The 17,277-nt window shown below is 41.5% G+C and overlaps 1 protein-coding gene and 1 long non-coding RNA gene across 3 annotated transcripts in view; one reads left to right on the top strand and one right to left on the bottom strand.

Annotated features, from left to right (window-relative positions):
- LOC120774188 overlaps positions 1–17,277 on the top strand; it is a 102,509-nt gene that overhangs the window by 21,069 nt on the left and 64,163 nt on the right. The window lies entirely within an intron of this gene.
- LOC120774186 (homeobox protein vnd) overlaps positions 6,810–17,277 on the bottom strand; it is a 34,315-nt gene continuing 23,847 nt past the window's right edge. Inside the window, exons 3-4 of the mRNA XM_040103614.1 lie at positions 11,914–12,596; positions 6,810–8,293 (exon numbers count right to left, since the gene is read on the bottom strand). Coding sequence (XP_039959548.1) covers positions 7,389–8,293; positions 11,914–12,596 — 1,588 coding nt within the window. The 3' untranslated portion in view covers positions 6,810–7,388. The remainder of the gene's footprint in view (positions 8,294–11,913; positions 12,597–17,277) is intronic.

Raw genomic sequence — 17,277 nt, forward strand, 5'->3', positions numbered from 1 at the left:
TTATACGCATAAATATGTACATAAGTGTGTGCGCGTTTCCTTTGCTTCTCGTGTTTGAATATGTTCGATTGCCTTATCTGGCTGCGTTGCGTTCCAGTTCATCCTTAACATAAATACTTTTGTGTGATATCACTGATTTTATGATTTCACGATTTTTTTCATATGGATTTCGCTTTGACACGCTCTCAAGTGGTTTCTGGCATTCATTTCATCTTGCTTTCATTAAATATTTTGCCTTTTATTTATTGATTTTGTGTGTAATATTGACTCTGTTGTATATTTACCCTAACGGGATTATGCATAAGCGCTTACATATGTACATATCCGTATAGCGAAGAAAGCATATACTCCGAAGTAAGCTTCCTTGGCAGCCAACGAACCCCGTTACATGTACCTCAGGTCTCATACTGCTCCGCGGCGCCTTTGTTTTTACTCAAACTAGCCCGATCCCATAATATTCAGCGTGCTTGGAACTTAGTAGCCTTCAAGATTTGCAGTTTTTAACACAAATTCGTGGCTTAGGCCTGTTTTCGAAAGGTTTCGTCTTTTACTCATAGTTTGTTTGTGGTTCTGTCTCACAAAAAACGGCATCAACTACAAATATGAAGTTTTTAAGTTGTTATGGTCCAAGCAACTTCCAAAGTCTTGTTTAAGTGCCTTATTATTTCCTTTTCACGATTTGGCCATCCTTTTCGTGGTTAAAAATACCGTTCAGTATCTTAAACCAATCAGTTCCCTGCAAAGTTTTGAGCATCGACTTTGATAACTTTTAGTCACGTTTTGTATCTAGGAGATCCACCAAATTTTGTTTCGTACTTCTTCTTCTTTACTGGCGTAGACACCGCTTACGCGATTATAGCCGAGTTAACAAAAGCGCGACAGTCGTTTCTTTTTTTCGCAACGTGGCGCCAATTGGAAATGCCAAGCGAAGCCAGGCCCTTCTCTACATGGTGTTTCCAACGGAGTGGAGATCTTCCTCTTCCTCTGCTTACTCGGCGGGTATTGCGTTGAATACTTTCAGAGTTGGAGTGTTTTCGTCCATACGTACGACATGACCTAACCAGCGCAGCCGCTGTCTTTCGATTCACTGAACTATGTCAATGTTGTCATATATCTGAAACAGCTCATCGTTCCATCGAATGCGATATTCACCGTGGCCAACGCGCAAAGGACCATAAATCTTTCGCAGAACTTCTCTCTCGAAAACTTCTAAGGCCGACTCATCAGATGTTGTCATCGTCCATGCCTATGCACCATATAGCAGGACGGGAATAATGAGTGATTTGTAGAGTTTGGTCAGTCCAAAGTAGCACTTGTTGGCAAGAGTTGTTCCGTATTTGTTTTGAAAAAACACTTGTAGTGTTAGCCCCTGTGAAAGCTAATTAGAAAGGTGTTTAACAATGTCCAATTGAAGTTCAGCTAGAGAGTATAATTACGTTCAAGAAACCGCTCTCATTCCTAAACTTTTTAGTGTAAGAGTTCTTCAATTGCTTCAAACTTGAATTGCGACGAGAGCAGTTTGCAAGACTTGAAAACTCTTGAAGAACGTCATTTACATTGTGTAAAAAAATAATCTGAATTCATAACCGATCAAAGACGCTAACTTCAGCAGCATTCCTGCAAACTAAAGATGTATGAAACAACAATACAATCACCCGAAGAGAGCTGTACTTTAAGCTGTCTGACTGGTAGACGTACGGAACTCTACCTAAAAGACCGAGATGGGCTTACAGATTCCTTCGCCATAAAAAAATCAATCAAGCAATTTGGATTATAAACTTTATGTTGCATTATCCACGTTCTATTAAGCTTACTGAGCAAAACACTGTGATTCAGGCATACCGGTAGAACTTTAAATACGACAGCTCGAAAGTGAGGGAACTTGAAGTCGAATACAAAACCCTACCGTCTGTTTTGAGATTTAATGAAGAATATCAAATATTGACGGTTAGGTTAGTGTATCCTACAGAATATTTAGTCACTCCACGTTTAAACCTATTGTGCAGTGTTCAGGAAGAAAGAACAGAATTTCGGAGGGCTTCTTACGGTTGTATGGATCTCGCAGTCGCACAAATTCTTGTTGTTGATCAGCGCTTGCTGAGCTGACTGGAGGTTCAACACAAGAAGACATCCGAAGACCCACTCGATTGAAATGAGGGAAAGTGTGCCCTCCCTAGCAAGCTTATCGTTTTTGGAGTTTCGGGCATCCTTACAAGTCTAATATAGAAGAAGCTTGGAGCTGCGGTTCTCCAACGTCTTCGAACCGCCCACAAGTCCTACCGAGCTGTTTAGCTAGTGTTGTTTTATTTTCTATCGTCCTCCACCAGATAACGACAGACATTAAGCCTATAGGCTTAACCATGGTTTCATAGAGCCAGAACACCACTTTTGGTGAGAAACGCCACCTCTTCACAATGGCTCTGTATAACACGATTGACGCCTTCCTCACTTTCTTCTCGATGTTTGGCTGCCATGAGAACTTCAACCGTTGCATCTACAGGAAATAAAGCCAATATGAACTTAAGAATTATTTTCCTTGAACTTTTTGTGGTTCCTCAATAATACTAAATGAAGAAAGTGGTAGAAGAAACGAGCTGTAAAGCTAAAAAATGGTGTTTGGATCATACTTTGAGTGAGAGTTTTACTGCAGAGTTGCCTATGAATTTGGTTTTGGACAAAACAAGTTCCTGGGGCTTTGCAAAAGAAAATTTCTTGGATGTACCACTAAAGCGATGATCACATGTGTTCGTATATAAGAGAGAAGAGATTTCTGCTCGTTCTCTTTCGTTCATATCAACACTTTGACAATTGCTAAAGCAATAGCTCTGAGTAATGCGATATTGGATGGTACTTTACTGTTAACCTCGTACTAATAACCCACTTGCATGACGTGAAGATGTTAAAAATAAAATCGACAATCAACATTCAATCAAAACATTCAGTAAAGAAACTCAGATTTCACTTTATTTGTGATTAAATAAAGGAAATTGTTACTAAATAATTATTAATAAAATAAAGAACGGGCATAAATAATCAACTAAACGGTAACATAAATACGACATACTACTATATCCTTATCGTTTATTAAATCACGACGACGACTGCGAAGAAACCAGATAACATCCAACTTCAGTGCTTCGATTCGCGCACTGACGATATAATAATTTCTGCTAGACGGACAAGCGATAGCGAAGTTTGACAGCGCGTAAACAACAAGTACTACTATGGCAAGAAGCTAGTTTTATTTCTACAAGAAGAAACCCTGCATACGAAGGCAAATATTTGTTTTAATTTTGTCTTGATAAATTACTGTTATTTTTTGTTTTTGTGCAACGACTAACTAACAAATTAAATAGCCGATGAATGTGATTGGCAATGACGTTGCTCAAACAGTGTGTACTGTTGTTGCTATGTGGTGTGGAAGAAAAGGCTCGTTATCATGTTGCGGAGTTCTTAAAAATTTTATAACTTTTGCTTGTAATTGTGGCAGATAAGCGATCCGGTTGTCCGTCCGTCTCAGCGTCTGTCATGAAACCAATATTGAGAAACTACGTCACTGTTGGCAGCTATACATTTGAAAAAGTTTAGGACTTTGCATATTTCGGAACCAGCATAAATTCTAATCTAAGCGTGGAGATCAAGCGCAGAATAATTGCCAAGAGGTGCTACTTTGATATCTGGAGGGAACTGCGAAGCAGATCAACGAAATCCCTGGTTAGGCCAATATGTTCCAGCTAAAAGCTCCTCCGACTCTGGGCCCATTTGTGGAGCAATAGCAAGGGCCCCAGGCATCCAATGGAGGGACCAAGTGCATAGTGACTTGTCTGTAGTTAGAATGAGTATGACTAGATCTCGTCTCAGAGCATGTCCTTAGATATTTCGATGTACAAATTTCTTTTTCCGGAGGGCAGATGTGCCTTTCCGTCGGCTGTCTTGTGGATTCCAGTCGATAGCGTCCCAGGTGATTGTGTCTGGAACTCGCCTCAGAGCATGCCCGAGCAAGCCTTGTCTGCCTTGTAATATTAAATGAAATCCTTTCGGTCAACTCCTCTTGATTAATGACTGTGGTTATTCTGATCAGCTTTTTTTGGATCTGGTGGACCTAATACCATAACTATTTGCTTTATAACTGATGTTTTTTCTTTTTAACTCACTCAGCTCTCCATTCCTTTGTTTTCTGTGGGAGAGTGTGCACTTGTCGCTGCAGCTTGTCTAACAAAGTGGCTTTTTGTTTGATAATCGAAAAACGGCGTGACCAACCGGCTGAGCGAACGAGTTACTGGACCGCCTACTCGCCTACTGATATACAAACAGACTCACATATACATGTATATATATAAATAAATCATAAATATGTGCCATTTGTGTGGTTATCACCGTTATACATATCTATACGATACTTCAACGAACGCGTGTAATCGCGACGGTTGCATAGCTCCCACCTATCAACCTATATGTCATGGAATTTTATGGCACCTCCCTCAGCAGAGTGGCGTGGGTTGGTTCCCTTCGCACACTAACGCCCTCACCGTCAGTCGACCGACTCGTGTTGTGTTGTTGTTTCGATCGTTTGCTTGAAGTTTTTATTTCGGCTTCTTGAGAATTTCAAGTGCTCGAACTGGCAGAATCAATATTAAACCCCGTACACCTGTCCACAAGTGCTCTACAACATATTCAGCGCGCTGTTGTTGTCAGATCGCACGCAAAGTTGTTGTAACATTTGTTATTTTTTATTTGTTGGAGTGTGTAGTGTTTATGGCACTTGTTGTACTTGTCACTGCGACTGCACGGACAAAGCAGTGTATTGATGACGCCTCTGAAAATGACTTCCAAATCGGATGACGCAGACCCCGGGCCGTGTTTCATCACGTTGCTTTTGCCGGCGTCAATGATGATGATGATGTGTAATTTAATTTGTCGTTTATTAGTTGAACAGTCGTTTGTTTTATGAGACACTCGAGAGCTGTACTTGAATGGAGAAGTGCACTTTTTTTTATTTTGCTTTGTAACATTGTCTTTTTGAAGTATTGCTTCTGTGTCGACATGTTTTATACAATAGCGCTGGAGCTCGAGTGCTTCTACGTCGTCGACTGAGTAGTAATGCCAATTATTGGCAATTTAGATTAGCCGTGGCCTTGCCTTTAAAGGATCCATTGGTACAGCGTTTGTCCGGAAAGTAATAGGACAGAGTCGATTTAAAAAAAGGAAGATGTAGGGCAGCTGCGGAAGTATTGGAATGCCGGCCTTGTAGTGGTGCAACTTTCAATTGGCTGCGATGTTTTGTCGGACCCGATTGATCCTTCGTTTGAGTCTCTTGAGGACTTCCACGTAAAACTCGCAGAAACACGTCGTGCGAAAATTTTTGTCCTACTCTCCAGCCGCTCGGAGACCAGCCGCTCGGTTCTCCCCGATCCTTATGGACTTTTTGTTACTGCTCAACGTCAGTTTACACATCCGTATAATTTTTGCGGGGATACCAAATTCAGACATCGCGGCATAAAGGCAGCTCCTTTTCGTGCTGTTAAGAGCAGCTTTGAGATCGACGAAGAGGTGGTGAGTGTCGATTCCCTTTTCATGGGTCTTTTCCAAGATTTGGCGCATGGTGAATATCTGGTCCGTTGCTGAATTTCCAGGCCAAAAGCCACACTGATAGGGTCCAATCAGTTTGTTGACGGTGGGCTTTAGTCTTTCACACAATACGCTCGATAAGTTTTCTTAGTTCTGTATAATTATATGTAGATGTTGTTGTTAGATATCTGTTTATTGGTGCTGTTTCGTCTTCGTAATTAGCAGTACTATAAATACCGCTCCCGTTAGATCGATAAGGCTTGTACGAGCGTGAGTTAAGGCTGTGCTGCCAATACGGATGCAACTCGGCAGTCAAAATAGAAGAATGGAAACTCAGAAGATTGCGTTCAAATTAGATACAGGCGTGAAAAGGTAATTTGTGGGGTAAACAAAATCTATGACGCAAGTCAGGCACAGCGCGATAAATGAAACAATCTACAATCTGCAGCGAGCGAGCGAGATAGAGTGTTGGAATGTGTGTGGGAGCATTGGATAAGGCAATTGGCTGATTGGGTCTTTTGTCTTTTCTGAAATATTTTGTTGTTGGGTTCGAAAAATATTTATTTTGGGCGGTTATCGATTTGCTGCCATTCTATATATGGTATATTCCATTCCATTTTTTATTAAAAAACCGCAATTTTTTCATATGATATACCAATATTGATATTTTTATTATTTTTTAAAATTTGTTTAGTTTCAAATTTGCTAACGTTAAAATTTACAGTTTTAAATACATAAACATACTCTATTTATATATTTACTATATTAATAAAAGGTAATTTTTATTTTTTTTTTAATAAATTTTCATAATTTTTGAACGATCAACATCGTGTCCTTATAAGGTTAAAAAATTTTGAAGTTTAAAAACTGCTTTTTCTACTATTTTTATAGTACTATATGAGACATTTTACACACGGTTTGTACAGAAATTTAAAAACTAGTAAAAATATTGAATTTTTGTAACTGTTAATTCCAATATTTTGTGTTTTTAACTTAATTTATATAACTTTAAACTATGTTTATGGTATACTTTTGGCTTAAATATATTGTATAGTTTGCATTTTGGTTTTCGCATAATGTGAAAAGCGTAAAATTACTTCAAAAGTGTGAATTGGAACGTGGACATATTTGAAAAGAGCGTAAATTCAGAATTTTTTGTTTGAAAGGTTTCCATGAAAATTTATTTATTTTTCTATAAAACTATTCAAATAAAGTTATTTACAACATACTTTTAACACGAAAACATTTTTATTGATATTTACAATTTTTTTCTTAATTTATTTACACTTTTCCGAAATGGTGCTTGCCTCTTTCTTTAAAATTTTTTATGAAGTTTAATTTTTCTACTGATTTTATTGCACCACAGCGACTGCCAATACGACACTAAAAATGTTTGTGTATTTTGTGTTTTTGTTTACTTTTCTGTGCTTTTGAATTTATTGTCCAATATTCGAGTAGCGCCGTTAAAATATCAACTGCTGTCTCAAAAAAATGTTTTCCAGCCAATTTTAATTTGCGTGTGAGCTTTCATAGCTTGAAGCTTTCACCAATTTGAGTTTTCATAATACGAAGCTTTCACAACATGGAGCTTTCACCAATTTGAGCTCTCATAATACGAAGCTTTCAATAGTTGAAGGTTTGTGCTTTCATGAATTCTAGCTTGACAAAGCTTTCATAAGCTTAAGTCTACATCTGCTGAAGCTTACACAAAATTATCACCCAAAACGCTTTTGTTATTGCTGCTTTTAATGTTGTCATTTTCATACTGCACCAGCGCCAGTTCCACGTTGCCACATCCGATCCACCAGCTCTCAACAATATTAGGGCCACCATGGTCGTTGATGTGAGTGCGCATGCGCTGCATGTAGACCCGCTGCTGCCACTGCAGCCGCATGTTGATAGGCCGCGGCGCCATTTGCATGCAACACCAAATTATGCGCTGCAGCCGCATTTTGCATTTGCTGTGTCATGCAATCCTGCGGCAGTTTTGTGCCATCGGCCAAGCAGGGCTTGCCATTTCGCACCAAAACCGGTACGGCTACGCGTCGCGGTGACGGCAGCGCGGCCGCATGGTGCGGATGCATGGCGGGATGATGCTCGTAGACGCCTTTTTCATTTTGTGCGCGTTTCGTCTTGTAGCGATGATTTTGGAACCAAATTTTGACTTGCGTCGGCGTTAGTCGTATCAAACTGGCGAGGTGTTCGCGCTCCGGCGCTGATAGGTAACGCTGTTGGCGGAAACGTCTTTCCAATTCATAGGTTTGTGCTTTAGTAAAGAGCACGCGTCGTTTACGTTTCTTATTTGGCATGCCGTCGGCACCATTGGCAGAGCCATTACCGTTTTCTTCATCGTTCTCATCATCCAAAATATCCTCCTCGATGCCATCCTCAATGAGGCTGTCGTCGTGCGGGTTGGAGGAGGAGCCGCCGGCGCTGGTATTGTCCGCGCCTGTGCCGCCACCACCACCACCACTGCCTGGCATACTTTTGTTGAGCTGTTGATGATGCGCATGCAGCTGTTGGTGTGCCGCGGCACCGGCATGAGTTTGCATATGCAACGAATTTGCATCACCGACGGAGAGGGCATCGCTTTCGGCTGAACGACTGTAGGTTTTGTAATCACCAGAGAGCGCTGGCGAGGTTTGACAGTTGGATCCAATGTAGGTATAAGAGACCTCGGAGGTGTGTGGTGAGGTGCTATCAGGACTGGCTGGCTGTTGCATGCCTGCAGAGAGAAAAAAGAAGAGAAGCTATGATTAGTTGTTGCAAAATGAAGTAATTTAAAAGTTTATGATGCACTGAATGAAATTTTAAAGTTGATAGTTGGAACATTCTACATTAAATGAGCCCTGTCAGGATTTGTCTGTCCGGCGTGGTGAATGTGGTCCCTTAAAATTTATTTCAGTCATGTCCAGTAGTCCCACTGACTTTAACTCCAAAGAGATTTTAGAGTCGCCTTCTTCCTTGTCTTATTTTCTCTATACTTCGCTGTTTCGAAGCGTTCCCAAAATCTTTTGCTTCACGCGACTCTCTAGCGCCCATCAACTATTAAAAATTAAATTTGTCTTACGTTCCGTTCAATTGCGAACTTCCTTTTGTCATTATTTTCACATTGCTCATCGTATCCTGGGCGGCAACACTACAAAATACCTTAATTTATTGGCCTCTAAACAAAGCCCAATGGGAGGGCAAATAAACAGTGTATCCCGTCATTTTTCTGCATTTGGGCGGAAATAAATTGATGTACAACAAAAATTGACAATCATTTCTTGTTCGCCGATCTCGCCGCCGTATCGCTCACAATGCCAGTGACAATGACGCAATGATTTAACAATGCGGGCAGAGAGGGAAACCGGAAGGATGGCACATGGATTAGATCACACCTTCATTTGAGGTTTTCACTTTTCACACAAAGCCCAATTGAAGTCGCACAAAGGGCGGACAAGCGACGGCTAACAGTATTTACTTTTTATACACCAATTCAACAATTCCAAACTAGTTTCCAGGGGGAGCAGCTCAAATGCAACTCATCATGGGGGGTATCGCCGCACACAATCACTGTCACTGCAACCGTCGGCCATTTCATGTGCGCACGAAGGTGTTCGAAGAGGAATGCAACAACAATGCAATGGAAAGGTCAGTGGAAAGATAACCGACAAATGGAGGAAGCGCTGGAAGTAGGAAGTAGATGAGCGAGTTATATGCTCAGGGAGGAAGCAAAGTTAATGCGTTCTGAAGTCAGCGGTTAAGGGAATTTGTGAGGCCGCTCGCTGAGCAATTGAAAATGCCAAATAAAAGAATGTAAAATCACGGCTACCATAGAGGAAATCAGCTAGCTACAGGCTAACAAGCGACGGAGAGATGTATGAGTGAGGTGTGTGAGTGAGAGAGCGCGCGGTTGTATTGACTATGTGTATGTGGTTTGTTCACTTATGAATGAATGAATGCGTAAAGGGAGTTCGAGTCAGCTCAGGTAGACTTCAGTAGAAAGTGCGTTTGTATTTCATTGATACAATAAGATTGATGGGATTGTGAAAACTACAGGAGGTTCGGGCATTTAATTGATGCTATTAGTTTATGAATGGCTAGCTACACAAAAGGCGGAAGAAAGAGAAAATGCTAATGAACGACTGCTTATTAATATTTTTCTAATTGAGTTCAGGAAGAGCTATTTATATTCAACTCTCACCGTTACTTTTAAAATGATACTGTGGAGGTCCTTGTGGCGCTCGTAGTACATTGCATGAACCCAAGAAGCTTCGGGCGCGCGAACAAGCTTAGAATTGCAGCTATTAATTAAAAAAGTTTCAAGACGCGGTCGGAAATATCAGAATTCGAAGATATTTCAGTGTTTCCAGCTTAATGCTAGAGCTATCTCAGGGCCGATCCTAGACGTAAGTTCTTGCAGTTCCGGTTCCATGAAAGCTAAAAGCCGCTTTCTTTCTTAAATTTGCCACCACCTTCAAGGTTAAGCTCTCACGGTCCGCAAAATCATTTTTCGCAGACCAAACTTTGAATTCCGATGAATTCAGCGCATAAAAATGCTAGCTCAGTCTCATACTAACCTCAATGGGTTTGGTGCTACATTTGTATGTAGCCTCGTAGGACACTTGCCTCGCGAAATCACACATTAATTTCACTTTCAAAGCAGTTCATATCCATGTACCGTCTTTGTCCTACTGCGAAAGGGGGGTGTATCCGCAACACCAAAGGTATGAATACAACAATGCGTAGCCGTAAAATTGGCGACAAATTTTCCATGTTAACCTTTGTGTTTGCTAAACGCATAACGCACAGCCACCACCACCAGCACCACTACCACCATCACAACACCGGTGAGGGCCATACATACTAATAAAACAACAACAGGCCGGCCATCAAATACAATTAGTCACATTAGCTGACGTCTATGACTCTGCCCGGCTTCTACTTTCTCAATGCAACTCTGCAAACATTTTATGGGTTAAGTATTGTTGTTGCTGTGTTTGTTAGGTTAGGTAGGTTTGTGCTTGTCATTAATTGTAAGTTAAAAAGTTATTTTCGTTTAACACAATATCGATACGACGAGTATATTGCAATCTTAACAAGACAAGAGGCAGATGTTTTACATCACCGCACACTAACACACCCCCCGGAACACACACATAAACGTATGTATGTAGAATATGTGGCGCGTCGGCATGTATGGCAACCACGCATGCCGCAAATTATGCGAGCGAATGAACCCTCGAACTCTGCCTCGAAGCCTCGCTGGCATCTGCCGCGTTTTTTTCTGTTTTAATTTTTGTTTTTATTTCGCTTTACGGCTTTTTGCTTACGAGGTGTATTTGAATTTTCCCAATTACGTTTAAATTTTGTCTAATCATATTTGTTTGACTCTTCTTTGTTGTTTTTGTTGTGCTCTCATGGCGCTTTCGGTAGTTTGCACCTCAAGATTAGGCATATTTGCTTAAATGCATAGCGCTCGTGGCTTCACTTCTCCAACGATGTCCGTTTTAATTTGCACTTTGGCTAAATTGTCACGCACTACCGTTATATGCGCCCCGAAGCGCGCTGGCCCGCTATTTTGAGAACTTCAGCAGCTGTCTTATAACATTTTTGTTTTGTTTACCCCTTCCCCGATCGCTGTTTTGCAGTTATTAAGTCATTAGAAAAGTGTGGTTATGTTGCCTAGGTAATCGGGATTTATTAGTGTTAAATAAGCTTAATTTGTTGTTCTTTATTCGAGTTGGTAGGGGTAAGGTTTCCAAGGATATTCATAATAGGTTAAGACCCTTTAAAAAGATTTGAATTCACTACCTTTTTTTGAAGAACTTAAGTTCCTTCGAGTTTTTTTAAGCTTAAATATCAATCATGGATTGAACTAAAAAGCTCTTTAATAACTCTGCGGAAAGCACCTTTTTTTTGCTTTTCACAAATTTCGAAAAAGCTCTTTTTGAGCTTTCACGAATTGTAAAAAAGCTCTTGAGATTTCTTGTATAAAGGGTCAAGGACAGTTGGGGTCTCTTTATTTTAGCTTTCATGAATTGTAAAAAAGCTCTTGAGATTTCTTGTATAAAGGGTCAAAGACAGTTGGGGTCTATCGCTTTTGGCTTTCACGAATAGTAAGAAAGCTCTTGAGACTCTATAAAGAGTCAAAGACAGTTGGGGTTTGTTGGTATTACGTTACTAGGCCAGTTTTTTTTACTATTTTACATATTCGTCGTGTTTGGAACCAATTTTTGGGTCCTCGCAATGCTGACTCACCTAAGACTACTGTTAAAAATTAAGGCATATTCAATCGCTTTTCCGTAAAATCAGTTCCTCTGAAAAACATAACAAAAACAAGTGGTTTCTTTTACTCACCATAGAGCTCATTTTCTTTAATCCACGCGCTACGCGCCGGATGCGCCAACACAGTGTGCGTCATCTGGTGATATGATGACAATTCATCACTAAAACTGGTGAAGTTCTTTGGCAAATATTGTCCAGCAGCGGCTGCGGCTGCCGCGGCCACGGCATTGTGGTGACTGGCTATCAGATGAGCGGTGGCCTGAGCTGAAGCAGCATTCGCCGCCACAGCTGCGGAACTTTGATGATGTGCTGTAACTGACTGTCCGTTGGTATCGGTGCCATTGACTACACCGCCACCAGCTACTGGTGTTGGTGTGGTGCCGGTGGAGTGTTGCGTTGTTTGATCATCGCTGGGTACCGTTAAGGCATTGTTGGAACCGGTGCCGCCCAAAACTGATGCCGGTGGTGTTAAGTGTGCGCTGTGAGCCTCACCATTACTATTACTATTATTGTTGTTGTTGTGTAAGCTGGTGTTATTGTTATTGTGATGCTGAGGCAGATGATGGGGCAGGTGGCTAGGATGATGATGCTGCTGCTGCGTATGTTGACTAATATCCGTTTGGCTGTGCGGGCCAGCGGCAGCGGCGTGAGGTGGCACGACGCCATTCTTCAGCTCGCTGCCATCCAAATTGAGTATGTCCGATATGTGAAAGCCGGAGGAGCGTTGCGACGGCGGCACCTTCGTGTCGAATAGACTGTAGGGCAGAGAGAGAGTTATGAAGAGGTTAGCGTGTGTGCAAAAGTATTTGTTTTTGAATGTATGTATTTGAAGAAATGAAGTTCGAGATGAGGAGTCGCAAAGATCGTTTCTCCATTACAAGTAAAAGTTTAGTAACTTTCAGGCTAATCCCACATTGACCAGTAAACAGACTACTGAAAAACAATATCTTGTTGATTCTTTGATTTGATTTTCAAAAAAACCTGGTTCTAGACCAGTCTCTGAGTAACACTTCTCTAAAACTATGTTTTCCTTGTTACACACTTTTTTATGTTATTCTGACTTTTGTGTAAAAAAAGTTATGTTACTAACTGCCTAGTTTCAAGGTAATCACTTTGAATGAATTGTGAGCGGTCTTAGTTTCGAGGCAGTCTACCGCTATCAAGTGTATTGTATGGCCATTGTAAGCGCTGATTACGCTGACCGCATAATTGACCTTTCGCGAATTGTTTGTAGCCAAAAGGAACACCTTGTTTTCTTAAGGATAGCCGTATTTCTACTTAAAATCGCCAGACAATATTTCAATCACGTATTTCCCCAAAGCCACATCCGCGCGCGGACGCGGGAAATACCACGCATGGTCGCGAAATGCACATATTTACTCTGACAGAAAGAGAGGCGGCGAGTAATATTATTTAGTCGCTAAAATAAATAGTTTTATAACACTATTGTACTACTAAAAACAAACTACAAAAACAAACGAAATCCGCCGGTGATCACTCCCATCAAACGAAAGTACTCAAGAGTCTGCTACTTCAGCGAAATGACGACGAAAGGATCTACAAGCCTCAAATGCACTTTCGGCTCAGCGCAGATTTTCTAGTGGAATTTCCACATTAGGTGTAATAGGGGAATTCCTGGTCAAAAATGAAACACATGTGTGACCAAAAGTTGAGTACGCGTGAGCGTACAAAGGAAATCAAAATACAAACAAACAAAGAAGGCGGGAAATGTACATTGACATAGCATAAACATATGAACTCTAGGAACTTGGAAGCGACAAGGCAAGTGGACAGCGCACTAGCCCAAGCCGCCTATGCCACTGCGGCACAGACGGATCGCTGACGTTTGCCGGCAGCACAGGTAGGCAATTGGGCAACAGCGCTGGCGACAGACTGTCTGGCAGTGCGGGATTCCCCAGGCGTAGCGGACATGCGGAACGTTAACAAGATGACCTTTACAGTAATGCCGCCAGCTAGTGTTAGTGCGACGTACTTGTAACGGCGTGGGAAATACTACAGCAGCAACACTTGCGAGCAGGCGAAAGGAATAAATAGACGCAGGAATGCAAGGATGAAATGAACCGAAGACAGACAAACCGACAGCTAGGCGGACGAATTGACGAACGGACGGACATTGTGAGTCAGTGTCGTTTCATCGCCATACGTCACACTAGGCACGCATTCACTCGCAACCTGCGCTGTGCGCACTGTGCTGTTGGTTTGGGAAACTCCAATTTGGGAAAACCATAGATTGCAACGCAATCTGTTTATTGCCACTATTGTTTGGGTTTGTTGGTTCGTTGCAAGTGCAGGAAGTAACATATGTTTCGCATTTGCAACGCCTAGTGCGACCGACACAAAGCGGAAGAAGCATGTCCGAGGTATCATGTGAAAAGTAGGAAAGATAGCAGCCGCACAGGTAAACTCGTGCGGTCTGCAGGAGCTATGCACTAAAATAGTTTCCCTACTAATCAGATGTGATTGTTAATTGTTGTGAGTATTAGGAAAAATTTAAATCAAATTTATTTGAATTTGTTTGCTAAATGTAAGCTGACTTAACCGAGGTAGTCCGACAAATGTCGCATACACTGCTTAGCCTGCACAGTAAGTACGGCTGAGCTCAAACATATGTGCGTGAGTCCGGCGGTGCAGTGGCGAAGGTGCGAATAATCCGACGATTTGCTAGTTTAAATCAAAGTTAATTTATCAAAGGCAGGGATTTGCTTGCGAGATCGCTTGCTGTAACTAAACTAAAAGAAGTCGGCAGAAAAAGTATGCTTAAGAAGGAAAGCGTGCATTAAAAGAAAGACGGACTTAAATGCTGAAACCTTCACACCTTAGTGGATGTTCCTCATACGAGTGACGTATTATTACGTGTTTACTGCCGATTCCGAATGAATAATACTATCGGTGGCTCATTCGGCCGATATTAGTTTGGGATGAATTCTATGTCAGGCGGGGAAACTCATCTATCTTCACCAGCAAACTCAAAATATGAAACATTTTGGTTTTGAATTGTGTTACTTTGCTGTCGAGAATATACCGAAAAACTAACGTATAATAATGTCTAATCTTCAGGTTGACCGCTTTAGATCTTTCGCGCCTCAATACCTAGAGGTTTAAAAATAAAATCGATACAAATAGGCCTCTGTGGAACTTTATGAATTTGATATTTATTTTTAGAGCTTCATAAAGTTCCTCAGAGTCCTATTTGTACCCAAATCATAGAGATGGATAATGCAACTATCTTGTCTAGGGAATTCCTTAATTAATATATTAGTCTTAAGTTTTCTTGAAAATTCTATGCTCATTTTTATTTAAAATCAGAGCTTCGTTCCAGTGGAACGGTTTTTCGTTTCGATAGTCCTTTGTGTTTCGGAACTTAAAGAAACAGACAAATAATAATACTAGATATATTTTTTTTAACAATGTCAGAAAATCTAACCGGAAATGTTCAATTGAGTGTATAAAAATAAGTTTTTTTATGTCAAATTGGCTTAATGATCTTGAAAAGCCATTGTTCAAAAAACTCGACCATACTTCACACTCGTGCAGGTAACGAATCTCGAATTGAAACACCTGTGTTAAAATCAAAGGAATCACATGTTTTTGAGTACCATTGTGTTGATTTCCGTTCTTTTATTGACTTATTTCATTGATAACACGTTGCAAGGTTCATCCATAGAGCAAGAGACTGTGTGCAGTGTTTGGATAATTGAAAGTCATTGACTTTGAAATAAATAATTAGATTCTTTAACAAGCGGATGTGTAGGGGAAACGAACATACATTTTCACTTGTGCCATTGTTTAGGCCAATTTTGGGAGATGGTTTTGAGTGTTGGAAAGGTTGCCATTTTTGGTGTTGGCACTTAAATTGCAGAGATCTCAGAATATTGCCTGCTTCAAAAGAACGTGATTTAAGGATATGTTCCCATGAGATTCTGCCGAAAACTTGGAAACAAGATTGTCTTAGGCTTTCACTTTATAATTAGAGAATCTTGCGTACCAAATTTCAACTAATTTCGCGGTAGATTCTCAAGAACTCTCGAAATATTTTCATAGAAAACCTTTAGGTTTTGCTCGACTTTTGTACTACATGATTCCAACCCTTTTAAATGTTTCACTTTCTATATGCTTACCCCGGTAACGCGCTACGCAAAGCCGCCGGATAGAAAGCAGGCAGGAGTGGATGTCCCCACGGTGGCAGCAGTATCGGTGACCAAGGTAGGAAAGGAGCCGCCGCTGCCGCAGCTGCAGCCGCGGATGGTACCATTAAACTACTCATGCTGTGCAACGAAGGAAAGGAACTGAAAGCTGCCGCCGCCGCAGCGTTTGTGGGCAAACGTAAGTGATCCGCGATCGAGGTGGGCGTAACTGTCGCTGGATTATACACGGGCACTGCACGTATAGGTGAGTCGACTAGGTCCTTTGTTGTGGTCGCTGACGCTGTGGGCGTTGTGGCGCGTGTGGGTGTGGAGGTGCGCGGCGGTGGCGGTAATGCGGGCGGTGTTGGTGTTCTAGAAGTACGTCGCACTATGGACAAATTGTTGCGCGGCTTGGTGGGCGAGGGTGGTGGCGTGGCGGCGCTAGAGGAGAGCGATTCTAGCGATTTCCGTCGGTGTAGTGGTGAACGCGGTGGCCGTCCTGGCGACGGCGTGCGTTTGCGTTTCTCAGCCACTTTGACGATGTTGGCGGTACGGGGCTGCGACAGGAAAGTAATCTTTGTCTAAAAATTGCAGTTTTATAAGATTGCGCGCTCTGCTAGACTGCAGTTACACTTTTACTTTCGGTTGATTAGTCAAGGAAGCCTGTTGGTTGTTAACTTTTCTTTGTTCTGCTGATCACTGGTTTAATGAGCACTTTAGGTAAATATATGGTCCAGAGACCGTGCTTCACACAAAAAGTCGCACACTTTATTGGTTCTTGACATAACTTTTAACGACTTAATTTAACTTCACTTGTTTTTTCGTTTTTCTGAGTTTCTACTAATTGAATTTTTGGCCTTTTGAACTTTGATTTTATTCACGCGTTCACATTCCGTGTTTTTAGTGGGCGTACTAGCTGATAATAGGCATGCTCTTCAGTTCGAGTACTATTCGAATTTGGCTGCTCGAATTGAGACCGCGTATACTTTTCAAACTGAAGTGTCATCAACAACTAACGAGTCGCCGTGTATGCCAAGAAGCCACAACCAGTCAGCCAGTCGACCAACCAACGCATCAGCCCAGTTCAGGCAGCTAGGCCCGGCAGCCCAGGCCAACCAACGGCAGTGCAGTCAATGCATTGCACATCCAACCAAACAAACAAGAGCCATCAACAACCACCAATATACACACACAAACACATGTGGAGAGCCTTATGAAGAACGTCAGCCATCGAGCAGTAAATAGGTATGCGGACAGACAGGCCAACAGGCAAGCCTTTGTGCATCTTCAT

This window comes from Bactrocera tryoni, chromosome 4 (genome assembly GCF_016617805.1).
Source record: "Bactrocera tryoni isolate S06 chromosome 4, CSIRO_BtryS06_freeze2, whole genome shotgun sequence".
NCBI lineage: Eukaryota > Metazoa > Arthropoda > Insecta > Diptera > Tephritidae > Bactrocera > Bactrocera tryoni.